The sequence below is a fragment of the Alnus glutinosa genome, chromosome 1 (genome assembly GCF_958979055.1).
Source record: "Alnus glutinosa chromosome 1, dhAlnGlut1.1, whole genome shotgun sequence".
In the NCBI taxonomy this organism is placed as follows: Eukaryota; Viridiplantae; Streptophyta; class Magnoliopsida; order Fagales; family Betulaceae; genus Alnus; species Alnus glutinosa.
This window is the reverse complement of record NC_084886.1, coordinates 13800642-13823295: the sequence shown is the minus strand read 5'-3', so window position 1 is coordinate 13823295 and position 22654 is coordinate 13800642. Positions and strand designations below refer to the sequence as shown.

Below are 22654 nucleotides of genomic sequence, written 5' to 3'. Positions count from 1 at the left end.
GAATGTATGAAGAAGCTTTAACAATGGTTAGAGAGACGTGGAATGCGAACTTGAAACCTGATTCTTTCACTTTGTCGAGTGTTCTTCCTATCTTTGCAGAATATGTGAATGTTATTAAGGGAAAGGAAATCCATGCGTGTGCCATAAGACATACAATTATAAACAACCAGCTGCACAATTGTTAGCTTTAACTAGTATAATCCAATTCTTCATCTTCAGAACCTGCACCAACAAATATGTAATTACGGATGCTTTCACAATCCCATACTATGAGAAAGTGAATCAGCAGCCATCAATATCATAATGAAATACTGATTTATCTAAAAGTATACTATGCAACCATATGATAACAATTATATATACATATGCACAATTTCATTTACTATCTTCTTGCATTCGTTTATGCTAAAGTTTTGTGCTTAGCTAAGGGGTTATCTTTGGGCTTTGTGTACCTCAAGCAGTAAAGCTTATTGGTTCTTAGTGCCTTGGGCCTCGACTGTGAGCCTTGTGCTCGCCAATCTACTATGAGGCCTTGGGCTTCCACTGTGGGCCTTGTGCCCACCAGCTTTGTTATTATTATTATCTTTTCGAGGGTCTTAAACCTTTGGTTTATCTGTCGGTCTTATCAATGTGTCAACGCCTTGGTACTTAAACTTTCGGTTTAATTGTTGGTCTAGTCAATTTCTTGACGCTTTGGTATTTTAACATCAGTTTAACCATTGGTCTAATCAACACACCAATGACTTGGTACCTAAACCTCGAGTCTTACCTATTAACAGATTCATAACTCTTAATCGTTAAATAGACATCACAATATAACATGCAAAACAGTAACATGCTTACTTGCATACATTTAATCACAACAGGAACATATGCATAGTTCTAACTAAGCATGTCAAAACGCCAAACAACTCGCATACAACTAACCAAAACATTATTTAATATCCATAATCAATAATAAAACACAAGCCCAACAACAGAATACACATTTGGTCAAGATATCAAACTTTCTATAAATTACCCAACAATTCATTAATCATAATAGACACGTACTCGAAACACAAACCTCAAACTGGTTGCTACCTTAAACATAAGGATGATAACCCATTTCAACTCACTGTGAATCAACTTCTCCCAAATTCAAAGAGAAGCCATTCAGTTTTACTAACAAACTCACGGAACCCATTCACAAAACACCCCATCCGAACAACAAGACCCAATATTCCAAAATAAACACCCCCATACTCAATCGGTTTCTTCAATTGAAATAAGGGTATATCACCTAAAATATGGCCACACACTACATGGCCTAAGAACCAGAACACACACCAACATCCCAAAGTCACAGAAACCAGCCGAAACAGGGCTTGGCCGTAACACCAAGACACAACTCAGTAATTACAAGCAAACCACAATCGGCCAAGACATACACACACCCACTGGCCGGAACAGAGGACACGGCAAACACCACACCACCAGCCGATCAAGAACAACCCACAACATTAAGACAACCGGCCGGAACCCACAAAAATCCACACGGTTCATCAAAACCCATTAATCCAAAATAAATCAACAATAACCCAAATTAATCAATAATAATCCCAAAATGAAATCATGAATTACCTTAAGGATTTTCTCAGAAAAACTACCGGAAAATCGCCGGAATTCGCACCTACCTCAACCGGCCAACGACCCACCGGAAGACCCATAAAGGATCGGGTCTCCAATCGGCCAGAATCTCTCGGGTCTCTCTCGGCGATCTCCCTCTCTCTTTCGGTTTCTTCCTCTCTCACCGTGTATCTCTCTCTCGATCTCTCCTCTCAATCTCTCACTCTCTGTTTCACTCGGGCGGGCGCGAGAAGAGAAGAAATTGAGAAGGAAGGAAGAAGGAGAATCAGGGGAGAGAAGGGTGAAGGAAAACCGAAAAAAGAGAGGAAATAGGAAAAAGAAGAAGAAAAGAGAATGGAGAAGAAAGACGAGACTCGGGCCTCTCTTATTCTCTCTGTTTGTCTGAGAGGAGATAAGAAGAACAAAAGAAAAATAAGAGAAAAGAAAGGAAGCGCGTGAAAGAGAGAAAGAAGAAGACGGGTGCGAGATTAACAATGATTATTGTAATTTTTATGCATTGAGGTAGGCGATAAACTGTCGGTGCAACTCCCTCTCTCTCTCTGCAACTCCCTCCGTCAAAACTGCCATGGGAGAGCACCTCCAAGCTTTTGGAGCTTCCCTCTCTCCCCCCCCCCCCCCCCCCCCCCCCCCCCACTTTTCTTCCCCTCTCTTCTTTCCGTCCTGTTTGGCCTGCGCACGCCTCCTTTGAGGTCCTTATCTTCCTTTGTGATACTTTTCTTGCTAGATTTGTCGCTAGCCACTCCTCAGGCTTGTTGCTATAGCATCGCTGGTGGGTTTTCTTCCATCGGATGGGACTGGTGTGCCTCCTCCTGCACATGGCTGTGGATCTCCCGGTATTTTGAAGTTTTTAGAGTTAAGGTTTTTTACCATAAATGTACTAACTTTAGATGGCTTCTCAGCCAAGCTACTCACTCCATCGGAACCACGGCTCTTCCCCTTTCAATCCATTGTTAACTATCGCCCGGCCCTCCGGCGTTGGATTGTACAGCCCACGCGCAAGATTTGGACACTAAGTGCACTGATTCACACCGCTATCTGTTGCCAAGACCGACTTCCGGCAAGATTTCTTCACCTCCGACACTTTGTGATAAGTTCTTACTTTATCTTTTTCTTTATCTGTACATTTCTTTGCTGGGTTATAGTCTCTTTTGGAGATCCGTTCACTGTAAATTTTGTTCTGTTATTTGTGGTGCCAATCCTCTTCCATATCCAGTTTAGTGGCCACCCAACCCTCTCCAAGGGGTTGTTTTGGACCGGGTTGAAGTCCTTTGCATGGGTCATGTCCCTGTTCACCACTGATCTGGTCTTTAATCCGCCTTGTGCGGATCAAGCCTTGGCTTTGTTCAAAGTAAATAGGGCCAGAACATTTTCAATTCCTTTGGGAACTGAAAACTCACCATTCTCTCTTGGTTACTATGGCTCTTCACGTTGGTACTACTTTTTTCAGATTTGGGTTATTGTTAGAGCATCCGCCCCTCTGCTTTAATGTTTGTATCCTTTCCGGTTGAATGAGAATACATACTTACATAAAAAACAATGATTATTGTATCAATAATATTATACCAATTAATTTATTGAATATTTAAATTTGTTTATTTTTTATTACAGTAATATTTTTAGAGTTTAATAATAATTGTCATTTTATTAAATTGGAGTTCATAAAACTAATGAATATTTATTTTCATAAATATTCACATTTATTTTTTTACCTTATTATTAGGTCTTAAAATCTAGGGGTTATAATTGAAAAGATATTGGATTGAAACTAAAGCACAATAGAATAGGAAGAAGGCCTAGTTTTACCCAATTTCCGAAGCCCATGTTATGTTGATTATCCAAACGCAACCCATCTAATGAATAGCCCCACAACCACAAACTGCAAATATTAGAATTCCAAATTCGAAGCTCTCACACGAACATACAAAAGATATGGAATTCAAATGGTTTACTTTATATTGGGCCGTTATTATTCTCAAAGGCCTCGTCGAAACAAGCTTCAATGAGTGACGAGCTTGGTATAAGAAACTCAGGGAAATTAACATCGTTATTAGCAATATTAGTTTTAATTTGTAAGAATTAATAATTTTTTTTCTTATTGTTAATTTGTTTTGAGAAATAAAAACTAGATTATCTTAGACCATAAAAAGAAGAGAAAAATGTACTACACAAACTTAATGCATTCATAATATTTGTGGAGGCAACCAATTCCTTTCGGCCAGTACAATCATGCTACCCATTAACCCTCTAAACCCCTAAAGAAAAAAAGAAAAGTCAATTTATTGCTGCTAAATGGCTAAGAAATACCTTAGCTTATTATAACTAATTTATGTATCTTCTCCAATTCACCTTTCTTCGTGTTGACTGCCCGATTGCAAAAGTCTTCATAACCAAATCATGCTTCTTTGTGAACACAATTTGCCCAACAAGAAGTCCAAATATGATTCCACAACCATATCCCATAACAACTACTTTCCAACCGAATTCGAACAAAAAAAATAATGAGTTTTGATTCTTTTCAGAGGTTGGAGGTAAAGGCAGTGAGTCTTCTGAATCTTCACATTTTTTTGACAAAGGGCTTCCACATAATCCAGAATTACCACTAAACGAACTGTTTGGGAATGTGTCAAACTGATTCCCATGTGGTATAGGTCCCGTGAGATGATTATGGGAGACGTTGAAGAATTCGAGAAACGTGAGTTGCACAAGTTGCAAAGGTATCCCACCAGACAACTTGTTTTGAGCAAAGTCCAATATTTCCAGATTTGTTAAGTTCACCAATGAAAAAGGGATAGGACCGGTGAGAAAGTTATTGGAAAGGTTGAGCAACTGAAGTCCTTTTAGATACCCCACAACTTCTGGAATTTCTTCTTCAAATCTATTGTTCGACAAATCAATAGCTATGAAGGCATCTGAGATTTTTTCGTATACCCTCTCTATGCCTTTGTAAGTAAATGTCATTGAGTAAGTGAAGGAGGACACTAATGTGTTTCCTAATGCTGTGAAACGTCCATTTGCTTCCATATACATTATACCCTTAACATCCACTGTTCGCATGGCTTTCCAATTTTGGAAGTACTGAGAGGGCAACTTACCAGTAATTTCATTATTTGAGAGGTCAATGATGCGTATGTTTAAGAAATCAAAATTGCTATTAAGATTTTCCATTGCACCATAGATTCCATTAGATCGCAAAATGAGAATCCTCAACTCTGGAAGAACGCCCAACCAAAAAGGGAAAGTATCATTCATCTGATTATGTCCCAAATTAAGAGCTTCAAGCATGGTACAATTGGCCAATGATCTTGGTAGACGCCCCTGTAATTGATTTTGGCTAAAATCAATCATCTTCAATTTGTTTCCTTCTGTGAATGTTTCGGGAATAGTTCCATGGAAGCTATTGTTGTGTAGGTTTAGGACTGAGAGAGAGTCACTCAAGTTGCCTAAACATTGCGGAAGCAAGCCACTCAAGTAATTGTTTGACACGTCAAGAAAAACAATTGAACTTAGATTGCAAATCAATTGTGGGATTTCTCCCGTCAGTATGTTGTGTGAGACCGAATATGAATTGATGGAAGGTGGTGGGATTGGGAGTGACCCTCGAAGCTTGTTAGAACCAAGTTGCAGAACAAGTAGATTAGTCCAGGGGAAAAAAACTGGAAGTTGATCAAAACCAGTTAGAGAGTTGGAACTCAGGTCTAAATACCAGAGAGTTTCTTTACTTAAATTCCACATCCACTTTGGAATTTGGCCGTGAATTTTGTTTTCAGAAAGATCCAAAAACCCTAACTCATCTTGGTTCCTTAGAAAGTCTGGAAACTCGCTCAAGTCACAGGAAGCTAGAGTTAAAATTTCAAATTTTGGAAGAGTTGCGTTGGTACTTGGCTTTGTAAGCAATGAAATATTGTTGCCGGATAGTTGGAGCCTCTTGAGATTTTTGAGTTTCAGAAACAAGTCAAATTCCACCGTGCCACTCAAGTGATTATAAAATAGCTGGAGATTTTCAAGATTCGCAAGCCTAGATATTGACTGTGGAATTGAACCATGCAACCCATTATATCCTAGTTCTAGCAAGATTAGTTGGGTAAGGTTACCAAATGAAGACGGTATTGGCCCGAAGAAATTGCAAGAAGCAACATAAAAATATTTTAAGGACTCAAGGTTACCAATTGAATTCGGTAGCTCACCAGAGAAACTCGTGTTACGAAGTCGCAATGATTCAAGGGGGCTGCTTCTGTTAAATTCTGGCATACTTCCAATGAGATATGGATTGTCTCCTACACGAAGAGACGATAGATAGGGTAGATGGAAAATTCTTGTGGGAAACTCACCATGCAGGTCGCATTCTTCTAGAAATAGAGATGTTAAAGAAGATAAGTTTGCCAAGATATTGGGTACAGTAGATGATATGTCAACCTCACTAAGATGTAGTTCTTTCAAGTTTGTTAACTTCTGAGCTATACTTCTTAGGCCATCCTTTTGGAGTTTCAATCCGTGGTTGGATGAGAGATCTAGGGAAACTAAGTTAGAGAGCTCTAAAATTTCTGAAGTGATCTGACCAGAAAATACAGAGATAGAGAGATTGAGGTCTCTTAGCCTCGAAAGCTGTCTAATACCAGTTGGGATACGAGAAGAATTAAAGTGATTGTCGGCAAGATTAAGGCTCTGGAGGTGAACAAGCTGGAATAGACTGCTATTGGAGTTGAAAGAGCCATAAAGACAGCTGCTGCTGAGGTCGAGACTGATCACATAACCCGTGTCCTCGTTGCACTTGACACCACGCCACCTGCAACAATCGCCGCTTTCAGGCTTCCACAACGAAACTTTCGGATAAGCGGAAGGATCATTAGATGCAGACTGATTGATGGTAAAGCTTTCCTTGAATTTCAACAAGGCGAAGCTCTCGTCATCATGGCACAGTGGCTGCACAGAATAACAAAATCCAGCAAATATAAGATAAAACAAGGACACTGAAAGAAAAAAGCGCACAAAGGGAAGCAGAGAAGGTGGGAAACCCATAATATGTTGTACTGAATTTTGTTTAGCTCTTATAGAAGCATACATGGAAGTGAATGTTAGGAGCTTTTATATATAGACTGAAACAAGTGCGGAGCTCCCATGGCCCCATCAAACTTTTGAAAATATTCAGTTAAGCCTTGTATTTTAGTGTAAATTAATAAGAAAAAGAAAACAGATAGATGCCTTCCCCAAATCTTTGATTATTTCTTGTATGGCCCCAACATTAAGGCCAGGTTAATTTCTTTCTCATCTTTACCTTGGCCTCTCAGTGATCAGTTGATGATATCATTGATATGGAAATTTCCCTTCAAGTCAAGTCGTCTCTGTAACATCAAGGAAGAAGTACTGATCAGTGACATTATGATCATTTATGTGGTGACATGAATTTCTCCAAGAGAAGAAAATTGAAGATAAGTTAGGTCACATAATTGATTGCTCTAATAAAACCTGGCCAACCTAAAGACCAAGAAAATAAGAAGTAGAATAGTGATGTGCGTGAGCCAAACTAGGGCCCGTTTTGAGAAAGTCTTCGAAAAACTATTATCTGTTATATGTACTTGAAAAGTTATAAGAATTCTTTCATTTTCTAAAGAAATAATTTTCAAATTAGTTCTAAAGAGGATAAAAATTGTGAATATCGAGGAAATTTGTTTTTTAAAATTATGGTAGAATGATTTAAAAAATCTGAGATAAAATTAAAAAAAAAAAATTGAATAAAATTTGAGTAAAATATAAATTTCAAAAATCAACCCAAACATGTTTTCAAAAAATAATAAAATATAATAAAAAAAACATGAATTACCCAAACATGCCCTAAGAGGTCAGGACACCAATATTTCAAACAACCAAACCTTTCAAGTAAATCAAGAGTGGGGAATTGAAAGGGGAAACAATGTTTAATGGAAAACACTTCCCATTCCCTCCCCGGCCCCCCAAAAAAAAAAATTGAAACCTTTTTTTTTTTTTTGGAAAAGTATAAGCAATTAATGTCCATGACAATGATTAATTCCAGAATCATTTTATGGGATGACAAACATATGTATGGCCAGAAATTTCGTCGAAATTGGATTATCCTAAATTCCTAATCTCCACCACTCCTTGTTTTATCTCCTCACTTCAAGTCAAGTCGTCTCCGTTTTATCAAGGAATCTTTGATCAGAAGCAATGGACATTCACGTCATGATGATTAAGATGCTGATGTTGCTGTTTGGTCCTCATTATCATTTAATATTATGATACACCCTATGCATGCTTATCCATCGATTGGATATCATAAAAAGAACACTAAAAAGAATTTTTTTGGTCACATATATAAAATTCTAAATTCATACATTAATATTTGTAAACCTCACATATATAAAATAAAACCAATTATATGAGATATTTAATTAAAACGGCAACAAAATTACTATTCAAAACTATTGTAATCATCTTCTCGTCTTTCTTAGACAACTTGCTACTCTGGAGATTGACCCTTGTGTTTGTCGACATCCTCTTGTGATCATCTTCTCCACGCTTCCTCCTCTTATTACTTTCAAGTGCCTTGATGCAATTAATGTCCGTGATAATTCGTATTTTTCAGTATTTGGTGCAAGAAAAAAGTAATTAATAGTCAAACCGAAAAACATTTTAAATTTGACCAAAAAAATTTCTTTAGTTTCAGAAAATGATTTTTATTTTTAAATTCCGTAAATCATTTTTCGAGTTTGAGTTTCTCGTTCTCAAACAGCCGGATCATCATTGGACTACTACCAAGTTAGAACTGGGTCACTACCAAACTACTTCGGACCATCACCAAGCCACCCTTAAGCCACTGCCGTGCCACCTCGAAGGGTCGAACCACTACCGAGACACCAATATTTCAAACAACTTTATATTCCGTCTTCTTCTGTCTTAAAATTAACTGACTTAATCATCTAAAACTCTTTTAGGACTAATGTCACCCAGGCGGTGTTTTTCTTATTTTACCGGCAACATGATTCAGTCCGGCCGAGCAAAAAGCTGCATCAACATAGAGATACAGCATCATAAGATTAGTTAGAATCCAAGCAAACCGATAATTCCAAGAGCTTGCCTGAATATTCCAACATTCTTGGGGGCAATTCATATGAATTAAAAGACTAACATGCTTTTAATTCATATGAGAACTTGTGAAGTAATGGAAAATCGGGTTTTTTTTTTTTGTTCTCTCTCTCTCTGAAAAAGAAAAGCCCAGAGAGAGAGAGAGACAACTTAAGCACTGTTGCGCCGGGGGAGGGAGGCTTCACGCCACCCTCCTCCCGGAGCTGGTTTTTTTGGCCTTCCTTGGTGTGTACCAGTGGAAGCTAGGAGTCTCCCAGCCTCTAGGGCTGTGGAGTTCTGTTCCCTTGGCTTGTCTCCGGTTGTGGCTGTTGTCCTTCAAGCTTTGAGCTTTGGAGTTTCTTCCTTTTTCTGTTTGCTTTCTCTTGTTTGGTTTTTCTAGCAGAAGCTACACTAGCAGTAGGTTGAGGGGAGCGGTCTTTTCGTGGTGTCTCCGGCGATGGTTTGTCTGGCCGTGCTAAAGTTGAGGGTATCTTTGGAGCTAGATCTGTGGACCTCGGCGGGTTCTTTGTTGACACGCGCTCTTCGATGGTGGTCGCCGGCTCCCTCTGGTCCGGTTGTGTCAAGCTACGGCCGTGGTGGTTCCTCTTGCGCGGCGCGTGGCAAGCACGCGCCAGGGAGTTTTTCTCCCGCTGCTGGCGCTTGCGGGCCTCAGCCTGTCTTTTTCGGTGGTGGTTGACGGTGATCGGTGGTTTCGAGCATCCTCTGCTTCTCAAGAGCTTCTGACGACGGCGCGTCTTCTGCACGCGCCGACTCCGGTGACGGCGCGTCTTGTGCACGCGCCGGTTTCCGGTGACGACGCTCCCCGACTCTGGCTGTTTGTGTGGTCTCTGTTTTGTGTTTATTCCTGTGTTCCTTCGGTCATAGTCTGTCTTTGTAATACTTAAATTTGTACTGGACTATTTATTGGCATGTTGCTAGATTGACCCTCTTTTTTTAGGAGTGTGCGTTATTGTAAAGAGAGGCCCAAACGGTGTCCTTGTATTGTTTCTGTATTACTAGGCAGCTGTTTTTAAGTCAGATCCTTCTGGCTTATGATTTAAGGGTCTTGTACCTCTTTGTTGTGTAATTGCTTTCGGACTTTTAGCAATATATTGTAGCACTTGCTACTTGTTCGAGGAAAAAAAGAAAAAAAAAAAAAGAAAAAAAAAGAGACTAACATGCTTGGAAGTTTCCGTCTCCAAAATGAAGGGACATTTGGGTATATATGCCGAAAATGTGATGGCATATATGTCATACACAAAGTCAATAGAAAAATTGACCGACTCTTCTAGTCTACCTCTTCAAAGTCCTCTAGATGTTCAATCGAATAAGCCTCTTTCAAGGCAAGTTGAGTGTTTCAAGGGGCAATTAATGAATTGATTTTAAGATGAAGTCTTTCTTTTTTTCTTTTTTAATCTTTCTATTTGTTTGTTTTTAATTCTTTGGTACCACCTATCGAAGTTGCATCGTGATTGGATTATAATATAACAAGTCTTTCTTATTTGTTTACTTTCTTATAAATGAACCCTAAGGGGTCAGGACACCAATATTTCAAACAACCAAACCTTTCAAGTAAATCAGGAGTTGGGAATTGAAAGGAAAAACAATGTTTAATGGAAAACACTTCCCATTCCCCCAACCCCCCAAAAAAAGAAAAAAAATTTGAAAACCTTTTTTCTTTTTTAGCATTAATTAATGTCCATGACAATAATTAATTACAAAATCATTTATGGGATGACAAACATATGTATGGCCAGAAATTTCGTCGAAATTGGATTATCCTAAATTCCTAATCTCCACCACTCCTTCCTTTCTGCAAGCTTATAAAACTATCAAAGTCTGGTATAGTAGGTACTTTTTTTTTATCTCATCACTTCAAGTCAAGTCGTCTCCGTTTTATGATATATCAAGAAATCTTTGATCAGAAGCAACGAACATTCACATCATGATTAAGATGCTGATGTTGCTGTTGCTGTTGCTGTTTGGTCCTTATTATGATCATATAATATTATGAATTTATGATACACCCTTTATATGCATGCTTATCCATCGGATAGCATAAAAAGAATACAAAAAAGTAAAAAGAATATTTTTGGTCACATATATAAAAATCTAAATACATACATTAATATTTGTAAACCTCACATCACATATATAAAATAAAACCAATTATATGAGATATTTAATTAAAACAGCAACAAAATTACCATTCAAAACTGTTGTAATCATCTTAATTCTCGTCTCTCTTAGACAACCTGCTACTCTGGAGATGGACCTAATTAAGTGTTTGTCCACATCCTCTTGTGATCGTCCCCTCACTACAAAAAAAAAAAAAAAGGTGTTTTGAGCACTTTTTTTAAAGTCGTTTTAAGGCCTTAAAACAGCTCAAAACATTTTGAGCCCTTTTTTTTTAGCCGTTTTCAAAATGGCTCAACATATAGCGTATTAAAATCTCGTTTTGAGCCAGTTTGAACTAAAACGACTCTAATTTGAGCCGTTTTAATTAAAGCGGCTCAAACCAGTTTAAACCGCTTTTTAAAACGGCTCCAATTAGTTAGAGACGTTTTGTCAAAAACGGCTCAAACCGGTTTGAGCCGTTTTGGTAAAAGCGGTTCAAACAGATTTGAGCCGTTTTGGACCAAAACGACTCTAACTAATTGGAGCCGTTTTAAGAACTATAAAACGACTCTAATTTTTTTTTTTTTTTTTTATAAAAAACTAATAATAATAATTTTTTTAGAGCCATTTTAGAGTCCTTAAAACGTCTATAAATAAAAAAAATTTACAAAAAAAAAAAAAAAAATATTTTGGAGTCATTTTAAAGTTTCTAAAACGACTCTAAATAAATAAATATATATATATATATATATATCAAAACCCCTTTTTCAGTACACTACATCCGAACAAGAATCCCCCTAACTAGGAACAACACCAATAAGCTGGACAAAATGGCTACAACCAAATCGCCGGAAATCAGCTTTATCTTCTAAGCAATGGGCTATTATCATGGACATATAGCATAAATCAAGGACAACATCTTGGGAAAGTATTCCCCATAATCATCAAAGAAAATGAATACATTATCCAATAACAAGATTTTTAACTCAAAACTATTCTAATTCAAACATCAACCTTCTAAAAATCCAGAACACTGACAGTCATACCAAACACCAAATAGAAAAACAAGGGAACCGTTCAAAACCTAAATGTTAGTTACGAAAGAACTCGACTGAGTTTTTTTCCTTGTGCTCTTCTTCCTTCTTTGCAGCCTTCTTTGTCTTCTTCTTCGGCAACTCGGGCTTCGACTTAGCCGTGCTCTTCTTCCTTCTTGGCCGCTCGCTTGGCCGAGCTCCTGGGCTAGTCACCATCGTTGGCGGCAACTCGAGCTTCGTTGGGTCTTGCTGCTTGCCGCTTTGTTTCTTGGGCGCCATAAGAGAGACAATGAAAGAAAGCCTCTCTCTCTCTCTCTCTCTCTCTCTCTCTCTGATTGTGTGTGTCTCTCAGTTGGACGCTCCCTCTCTTTTTCATCTTTCTGGGTTCAGGCGAGAAGAGGCTAAACAAGAAAGAAGAAAAAGAAAAAGAAAGAAGACAGAAAGAAGTTGCCAGTTGTTGCGTGGGGCAAGGCAGTGAGTATCTTTTATAAGAGAAAAAGAAATAAAAAAGTTCAAAAATTTTTGAACGAAAATATGAGGGGGTGCGCGGGACACGGAATTTTTCGTGTCCTGCGCGCCCTCTCAAAACGACTTGGAGTCGTTTTGGAAGAAAACGACTTGGAGTCGTTTTGGAAGAAAACGACTCCAAGTTTGAGCCATTTTGGAAGAAAACGACTGTAAGTTGGAGTCATTTTCACCTAAAAGGGCTCAAACTAAAACAATCTAAAAAAAATTAAAAAAAAATTAAAGAAAAAAGGAAAAAAAATTAAAACAATTTTTTGTTTAAAAAACAGAAAATTAAAAAAAAAAAAAATTAAATAAACAAACGAAAGAAAATTAAGACAAGTTTTTATTTATTTATTTTTTTGTATAATTTTTTGTTATCTTATATATATATATATATATATATATATATATATATATATATATATATATATATATATATATATATATATATATATATATTAATTTTAACAATTTTATGAAGGGTATTTTTATCATTATGGTGAATATTAACATTTTTTGGTAGTTTGAGGGGGGTTATTGACACAATTGGTATTACCACGATCGATCGTGGTACGATCTATGCGATCGATTGTGGTAAGATCATGTGATCGATAGTTGTACGATTTATGTAATCGATCGTGGTAGGATCCAAGTGTGATCAGTCATGGTATGATCAATGTGATCTATCGTGGTACGATCTATGCGATCGATTGTGGTAGGATCATGTGATCGATCGTTGTACGATCTATGTGATCGATCGTGGTACGATCTAAGTGTGATCAATCGTGGTACGATCTAAGTGTGATCGATCGTGGTACGATCAATGTGATCGATCGTGGTACGATCAATGTGATCGAACGTGGTACGATTAATGTGATGGATCGTGGTACGATCTATGTGATGGAACGTGGTATGATCGATCTAAGTGTGATCAATCGTGGTACGATCTAAGTGTGATCAATCGTGGTACAATCTAAGTGTGATCGAACGTGGTACGATCAATGTGATGGATCGTGGTACGATCAATGTGATGGATCGTGGTACGATCTATGTGATGGAACGTGGTACGATCTATGTGATCGATCGTGGTACGATCTATATGATAGGTTGTGGTACGATCAATGTGATAGGTCGTGGTACGATCAATGTGATAGGTCGTGGTATAATCTATGTGATGGAACGTGGTACGATCTATGTGATCCATCGTGGTACGATCATGTTCCATCGTACGATCTATGTGATCGATCGTGGTATGATCATGTGTGATTGATTGTTTTAATCAAAACGGCTCAAAATTATTTCAAGCCGTTCTAACCAAAACGGCTCTAATTAGAGCCGTTTTAACCAACACGGCTCAAATTAAAGCCGTTTTAACCAAAACGGGTCTAAATTTTAGATCCGTTTTAAGTAAAACGGCTCTAATTAGAGCCATTTTAAACAAAACGGCTCAAAATTATTTAGAGCCATTTTAAAAATGCGGCTCTAATTTGAGCCGTTTTAAGTAAAATGGCCATTTTAACCAAAACAGCTCTAATTAGAGCCCTTTTAACCAAAACGCCTCAAAATTATTTAGAGCTCTTTTAAAAAAGCGGCTCTAATTCGAGCCGTTTTAAGGAAAACGGCTCTAATTAGAGCCGTTTTGTTAAAATGACTCCAACAAAAACGGCTCAAAAAGCTATTTTTTTTGTAGTGCCTACACGCTTCCTTCCCTTATTGCTTTCAAGTGCTTTGATTTTTTAAAGAAATAAAACAAAACGTGAAATTTAAAAAATTATTATTATTATAAACAAGTTCGTGAACAAAACAAAATATGGTTAAGTTCTTCTATATGTGGGGCAACACCTTCTAAAACTAAAATTTAAGGGAAAAACAGAAAGAGAATGTGAAAAATATAAAGACAAATGTTTATAAAAATATTCAAAACAGCTAATCAAGCAAAGAAGCATGCAAATAGATCGAAAAGCTAGGCCAGAAAACCAAAGAATGTTGAGGCTTTGTGTGATTAAACTGGACGTAGTCAACAGAATTCTGCTGGCATTTCCTTTCTAGACTTGGAGCTAGGGTGAACAACGATGTAGACATAATATTAGTAATGAGATTTAGTAGACACCAAAATGATTCAGAGTTAGAAAATTAGTTTTGAAGAGATAATTAATTAGTAGATCAAGACGTCAACTCCAAAAACCAAATCCAGCAAGTAATTAGTTAGGATCTGGGAATTGAAAGGAAAAATCAACTTTTAAGATCAAGATCTCTGTTGGAAAAGCTTCCACCTCCCCCTCTCCTAAACCAAAAGCAAAAAAATCAAAATCAAAATCAAAACCTAAAACAGTTATCAGAAAAGTATAAGCAATTAATGTCTGTGACAATATTAACTAAGGCTCATTTTGTTTCGGCGTAAAATATTTTTAAAAAATGTTTTCCATATTTTTTCAGTTTTTTGTGCGACCCAAAAAAATAGTCAAACCAAAAATATTTTTGTTTTGACCAAAAGAGCTTCTTTAGTTTCGGAAAATAATTTTCACTTTTAAATTCCGTAAAACATTTTTGGTTGACCAGAAAAACTTTCTTTAAGCTGCGTAAAATAGTTTTTTTTTTCTTTTTTTTTTTTTTTAAAAAAAAAATTGTAAACAATTTTTCGAGTCTTAACCCATAGTATTCTCTCTCTCTCTCTCTCTCTCTCTCTCTCTCTTTCTCTCTCGTGCAATTCATTAATCCCCATCTTTGCCGATAGTTGCCAAACACCGCAGTCGAAGATCGTCGGAAGTCATTTCCCGCCTCCAACTACCGTCTTCGTTACTGATTTTCCATACGAGCCAAACATAAAAAAAAAAAAACATTTTCTATTAAAATCTTTTTTTTAAAAAAAAAAAAAATCATCTTTCAAGAAAATAATTTAAACTGAAAACATTTTACGTCAAAATAAACTCCCCTTTAGTCATTCTTGTGACAAAGTCGATTGTAAATAGGATTTTGTTAATTTTAGTTTCGAAAAACTTCTTTTTGTATAAGGTTAAATACGTTCGACCCCTTGTAGTTTAACGACTTTATTTTTTGCTCCCTGTAGTTCATTTCGTATTGTAGATGGTACCTCCTTTATGGCTAAAGATGAAGATGATATTTCCGTCCAAAAATTGACAGAGGTCCACGTTAACACCTCTAAGTAGCTAACACGTGTCCTATGCCTAATTAAAAATTAAAAATTAATAATAAAAACTTAAAAAAAAAAATAAAAGATTTAAAAAAAATTGGAAAAAAAAAGGGAGGGATGGCTTATGGCCGGTTTGGCGGTGGTTGAACTACCCCCATGAGCTGTAGATCCCATGAATGAGGTTTAATGGAAAACGCACAGAGGGTTTTGGATGGACGGCCATGGCTGTTTGATCGAACCTTCTAGCACTGGAGGAATTTGACGACAATATAGTACCAACACAAATGGCCTTCACTCAGGCGGCTTTTTGGCTCCAGTTTGACAACATGCCGTTGGCATGCATAAGCAATGAGGTAGGCTACAATATCAGAGCATCTTTAGAGAAGGTAGAAGCGATGGAAGTGAAGGAAGACGGGATCAGGTGGGGGAAATTTTTGAGAATTATGGTGGAAATTGACTTGACCAAGCCGTTGGAGAAAGGGAGAACCCTCAAATTTTGAGGGAATACGCATTGGGTCTCCTTTAGGAATGTGCTTCGTATGTGGCGTCTCAAAAATGGGTTGAATGGATGTCTGGTGGATGCCATGAAAGTAGTAAATGAGAAGCCATATGGGGTGTGGCTGAGGGTAGACTCATCGTCATGACCGGTTGGGGGATTATCTGGTGGCAAACCACTACGGACGACAACTCTAGAAGGGCCTCCTAGCGGAGTTGCGACGAAGCAATCGAAGGGGGGCGCAAAGCAAACTGAATTGGGATTGACTGAGACGATTATGGAAACTTCCAAAACCAGATCTAATTCAAAAATCTTTGGAGGACCAAATGCTATTTTTGAGGAGACATTAAGGGGATGCGGGTAGCTCAGAAATGGGGCAAGATTGGGAAGAAAAAAAGGAAAGATCTAGGCAGGGGTGGGATTTGGGGGTGGTTCAGCCAACCCCAAACTGGCTAGCCACCCCTCTTTTTTTTCATTTTTTTTTTTAATTTTTTTTAATTTTCAGTTATCCCTTGAAAATAAGCATTGCGCAGTAACAGCATAAAATTCTCATGTTACTCTATGGTAATAGCATGACATCAAAGATATAGAAAGCATTGCAAAGCTTTTCTTGGAACAGGAATTTTATAGGTGATGTGAATCCTTTAGATTTTTGTTAGCCCTATGGCATCAATCGAATTATGTTGCAAATATTTTGATGATAACAAATTATATCTTGTTGCTCTAATGTATTTACTTCAAGTATGATAGTTGTAAAAAATATTCGAGCACACATTCTTAAAGGACCAAAAAGAATCAAAGGCATTTGAAATTCAAAGCAAGAAGCCTTTAAACACTGAAGAACTCAAGATTGAAGAATCTTTATTTTATTAGGGTATTTTTGTAAAGTTCCAATATAATTGAACTCCTGAGGCTTCTTATTCTAGAATGACCTTAGGACCATTCATACATTACATACATAAGTTTTTGAAATACAAAAATGCATTAGACTTAGGTTTCTTTGAAAATTTAATTAGCAATAATCCTTGTCTTTGAAAATCTAATTTCAACTTTGAAAAATTAGATAGCAATAATTCTTATCTTTGAAAATTTGATTTCAACTTTGAAAAATTAGCTAGCAATAATTCTTGTCTTTCAAAATCTAATTTCAACTTTGAAAAATTAGTTAACAATAATTCTTGTCTTTGAAAATCTGATTTCAACTTTGAAAAAATTAGTTAATAATAATTCTTGTCTTTAAAATTCTAATTTCACTAACAATAATTCTTATCTTTGAAAATCTGATTTCAACTTTGAAAAATTAGCTAGCAACAATTTTTGACTTTGAAAATTTGGTTGCAAATTTGAAAAATTAGCTAGCAACAATTTCTGACTTTGAAAATCTGGTTGCAACTTTGAAAAATTAGCTAGCAACAATTTCAAATTAGGTAGCAACAATTTCTGACTTTGAAAATGTGATTGCAACTTTAAAAATTAGTTAGCAAAATTCAAATTCACTCCAACGGTTATATTCTTGCTAGACCTATAAATACATGACCTAAGTTCTCATTTTTAATACATCAATCAAGTGAGAAACAAACAAGCTTAAAACTCAAAGCATTATTTATTTTCATATATTCAAGTTCATTTAAGCCATTCAAGTTCAATTCATACAAGAGTGTTAATGAGAGATATTGTTGTAAAAGCTTTATTTGTATATTATTCTCAAAAAGAATAATTTTCATTATAAGAGAAATCTCAAATCCTATCCACAATGAATTGTGTCAAGAGGGTTGGTGTAACCATTGTGAGGTGTGAATGGGATTTTTCACATTATGAAGAAGAGTTGTGTACTCTTAGTGTGTAAATGTTTGAACTTCATCTGTAAGGAGTTTGGTTTAGTGGATTGAAATCTCAAGTGGTGTGTTTGGAGAGTGGAAGTAAGTTAGGTAGACCAAATCACGAAAAATCGCCGAGTTTGAATCTCTCTCTCTCTCTCTCCCTATCTTTTTATTATTGTTCTCACATTTATATTCTCTACATTATACTACATCTTATATTGTTTTAAATTCTTAATTCAGTATAACTTTTATTAAAAGAAAACTTTGTCATTAATCCTATTCATCGCCCTCTAGGGTTGATTATCTGGGCAACAATTTTAACACCCTAGCTTCCATTATGATTCACTATATATAGGGATAATTGAACCATTGATCCCTGTGATTGGCCTAAATTACGAATCACTCCCTGTGGTAATATAATTACAAATCACTCACTAAACCCGTTTTCCTTCCACCAAGTAAACAAAGTTCGTTAATAGATTACAATAGAAATGATATTTAGAGGTTGTCTCACTATTTATATGATGTGGCAAACTAATGGATTCTATTAACTTGGTGGACGGAAAACAGGTTTACGGAGTGATTCATAATTATAGTTTACCATAAGGACTCTTCATGAACTTTTTATACAACAATGAGTGATTCGTAATTTAGGCCAATTCCATGGACCAATGATGCAATTATCCCCTATATATATATCCTAGTTAACATAAAGTGGTTTTCTTGTCTTGCAGGAGACCTAGGGTTGTAGTCTTAGTGAATGATTGTGATTGGGAGCTTGATACAACCCTAGAAGAGAAGGATGGGGTGGTTTTTCATGATGACTGTGTGGTGTAATATATGATAATGCAATTCATGTTATTATGAGATGCTTAGAGTTTTGGCATCCTAACCTTCTTTTTGTACTTCGCTTATATACATTGTTGAATCATTTAGAAAAGTGATGAATTGTTGCTTTCTAATTATGTCAATGATTAAATTGAAGTACTTTAGCTTTGTGTCTATTTACATCTCTATTTTTATAAATGAAAAGTCCATTGGCAATTGGCAATTGTATAAATAAAATCTAATTTTTTTTTTCTAACTTTGCTGTGAATCTTTTTCAAAAGATTCAATCTATTAAATTGACATTTGTCTTGTAGTATATGTTTTTCATATACATTTTTTTTTTTAAAAAAAAAAAATGATAGAAATCACATTTTTATCTCACTTCACTGATATGACACTGACAATCATCTTTTAGATAAGCCCTCGTTTAAAAAAATTAAAAAAAAAAAAAGGTTGATTGGAAGTGCCAAATCAATAAAAGGGGATAAAAGTGTGGTATATAGCATTACTCTATATTTTATTCTTACATGTAATTTAAGTAAAAAATGTGAATATGAGAATCGCATACTCTAAAAATTTAATAGTTTGATAGACTGAATTGTTCCTACTGAAAATGCATTTATAGATGGATTGCAACAAGATATAAGCCCCTGCAGTTTTAATTTTGCTGGCCTAACATACTCTGGGTTCTAGGTTGAGTGTAATGGTGAGGAGTAGAGCATAAATATGTTTCTAACCATTTCGTGCTATCATGTCTGACCATTTTGTGTAACTAAGAGCTTGTTTGGTAACCCAACCAAACAATTTCAATTTCCATTTCACTTCTCCCAAAAAAAATCAAATCAAAAACATTCCAACTTTTTTACACTTTTTACATCACATCAATAATTTTTTATTACTATTCAAATAAAAAAACTCACTACAAAACAAAACTTTTTCACTTTTCTATAAAACATTCTCAAATTCTATATCTCATCAATCATTTATTACTACTATTCAAATAAAACATCCATTTCCCACAACTTACCAAACAGCTCCTAAGTCACTTAAGTCCATAGATGAGATTTCTCTAAGTTTTTCAACAAATTTACAAATAGTCCATAGCGAAAAAAAAAAAAAAAAAAAAAAATACTCAACTTGTCTTGAAATAAAAATAACCATGATAGTCTTACATGACATTGAAACGCATAGGTTCACATAAATAAAGTATAAGAAAGATAAATTGCTCAACACCAAACAGTTTCCAAAATAGCAAAGCAACGGCAAAATCGTGATGAATAACAAGGCTAGCCATTTTTCTTTCAATGTTGTTCACATTCCAAGTTGAAGTGTCTCACAATGACTAATTATGAACTTAAAACCAAACCAAAAGATAAATATTATAATGATCCTTTTCAAATATTAGACAATTTTAGATAATCATATCTTGTACAAAAAAGCTTAATAGCAGAAAAGTCCACATTGAGCAACTTCCATTCCCATTTTTTCCTTGCACTTGCTATTTTCTTTTTCCATTGTATGAGTTGTAGGATGGATCACTCATCTTCATCTACAAACCTTATTACTTTCCATTGCCGTACCATCAATGGACCAATTACAAATAGTAGAGCCACTAGCAAATGCTTGAGAAGGTGGATTATGTGCACAGATCGAACCACTAAATTGCTTTGTTAATATATGAGCATAATTTTTCAGTGTCATGTAATGATCCACACTAGTTGAGGCAATTTTCGCTAAAACATGCAAATCTTTGCACAATTCGGAATATCTTTTTGCACTAGGGTTGCAACTACCTGAATCATAACTACTGTTGATTCATTTATATTTTCGATTCAAGTCCTTCCTCCATTGCTTAAGAAAATATTTTTCTGGTAACAATGTAACCCCAACTCTAATCAATACAGATATGACATGTTTGCACAAAATTCCTCTTGATTCAAACAAGCAACAACTACAATTTACTTCACATAAAGATTCATTGTAGTAAACAATAAAGTATACATTTTTCGTGTACGCATTATTAATTTGTACCTGTTCAGTCACTTGATAGGTACACATTGCACATTCTGTTATGATAAGAGAATTACTACAATACATCATCTCTTTAATCTTCTCTTGTACTTCTTTGTACTTTACGATGGTGTAAAGCTGTTGAAATTTCTTCTCAAAAGAAAACCTGCTTAGACATGCAACTGTCTAATTAAAAGAAACGAAATCAGCAATACTCTCATTCTCAACCTTTTTAAGCAAAGCGTTATCGTATTGATCCACAAATTCCTTCAATGTGGATGATGAGAGCACATAAATTAAAATTATAAAAAAAAAAAAAAAACACACACACACACACACACACACACACACACACACACACATTCATACTTTCACTCCATTGCGTGGTAGTCATTCCAGCCCAAAATACACATTTTAGATATGCTGGTACTCAAAAAGTACGTTCACTATATAACCCACACAACAATGCATTATCCCCTAGACTATAACAATCAAGTAGACTTCGCCAACTTGCATCAAACTCATCGCATGTCTGAGATTCATATACACAACTTCGGAAGGCACTCTTAATGGCATGGTACTGTAAATGTGATCTGAATTTTTCTGGAAGTTTTTTCAATATGTGCCATAAACACCATCTATGTCGGGTATTTGGAAAAACTACATTAATTGCATTATTCATAGCCCTATTTTGATCTGTTATAATTGCACTTGGTGATCGTCCATTCATGCAGTTCAACCATGCCTCAAACAACCATACAAATGTCTTTGTATCATCACTTGATATTAATGCCGCCCCAAAAAGTATTGACTGGCCGTGATAATTAACTCCCACAAAATGAGCAAATGGAATCTCATATCTATTAATTAAGTAGGTTGAGTCAAATGTAACCACATCCCCAAAATCCTCAAACGATGCCCTACTTCGTGCATCAGTCCAAAACACATTTTTCAACATATAATCATCATCACAATCTATGGCAAAGTAGAAATCATTATTAATTGCTTGCGTCCTTTGGAAATAGTCACAAAGAGCTCCAACGCCTCCTATGCCAAGCCGAAGATGCCTTAACTTGACAATAAAATTACGACAATCTTTTTCTCCAAATGCGAGGTGCTCATAGCTCCCCCCCTTTCAACTGCTAGTGAGTTATAACTCTTGCTCATACTTATTCCAGCTCTATCATTTATTAAAAGCTTTCTCTTCGCAGTAGAGTCCAAATTCTTATTGCATTTAAAGTATCTAGCTTTGTCTGGGCTTAAATCATGATTATGCTTAGAAGATACACTAGTCACATACCACTTTGTATCAACTAACCTTGCATTCAAATAGGCTTTACATCCCGTTCTAGTTGTTTCAACTGGCTTACTTGAACTGGCTTTTCTGCTGCCTTGACGTGCACATGATAGGGTGATGTAACACGTATGCCCACTTGCATGCTTTCTTTTATTCTTTTGTACCCCCCCCAAAACCTTGTTGCTTTGCATATGTCCTATAATGAGAAGCAAGTTCATCTAAAGAGTTAAATATCATTCCCTGCTTAGGTTCCTCCACATTTTCAACTCCATCTATGAGCTTCATATCGTTCTTGCAATTGACATCATTATCTTTTGGCACTACATCATATACAATTTCATTTCTAGCTGTATCAAAAAATGAATAAAACAAAGTTAAGAGGTAACAACTATGAATAATAACATTCACTAATATTTCAAGCAAGATTAAATGAAGAATGACAGACAATTTTTATTATTAATATTATTGTTTCATAATGCATTTTGCTAATTTTTATTTAAATTTGTTCAGGTTGAACATGTGAAAGCTGAGAGGAATCTACTTGCGGAGGTCAATAGCAATTGCATTGTCAAGCTCTATTGTTCCTTTCAAGATGATGAGTATTTATATCTAATTATGGACTATCTACTGGGCGGAGAAATGATGACTTTGTTGATGCGCAAAGATTCACTGACAGAAGATGAGGCC

General features: G+C 36.0%; 2 protein-coding genes across 2 annotated transcripts; both read right to left on the bottom strand.

Moving 5' to 3' along the window:
* Positions 1-3788: 3788 nt before the first annotated feature.
* Positions 3789-6656, bottom strand: LOC133873705 (receptor-like protein 6). The gene has a single exon (XM_062311452.1). The coding sequence runs from the start codon at positions 6643-6645 to the stop codon at positions 3949-3951; it is 2697 nt and encodes an 898-aa protein (XP_062167436.1). The 5' UTR covers positions 6646-6656; the 3' UTR covers positions 3789-3948.
* Positions 6657-8987: 2331 nt separating this feature from the next.
* Positions 8988-12137, bottom strand: LOC133873624 (uncharacterized). Its single transcript, XM_062311391.1, has 2 exons — positions 11924-12137; positions 8988-9592 (listed from the first exon to the last, which is right to left on the bottom strand). Exons 1-2 carry the CDS (start codon positions 12135-12137, stop codon positions 8988-8990), a joined length of 819 nt encoding a protein of 272 aa, XP_062167375.1.
* Between the last annotated feature and the right edge of the window lie 10517 nt (positions 12138-22654).

Excerpts from the sequence above, each read along its gene's own strand:
- LOC133873705 (XM_062311452.1), bottom strand. The coding sequence starts at position 6,645 with ATGGGTTTCCCACCTTCTCTGCTTCCCTTTGTGCGCTTTTTTCTTTCA.
- LOC133873624 (XM_062311391.1), bottom strand. The coding sequence starts at position 12,137 with ATGGCGCCCAAGAAACAAAGCGGCAAGCAGCAAGACCCAACGAAGCTC. Across the intron at positions 9,593-11,923 it reads AAACTCAGTCGAGTTCTTTC|ACTATGACCGAAGGAACACA; the intron begins GTAACTAACATT and ends TTACAAAGACAG.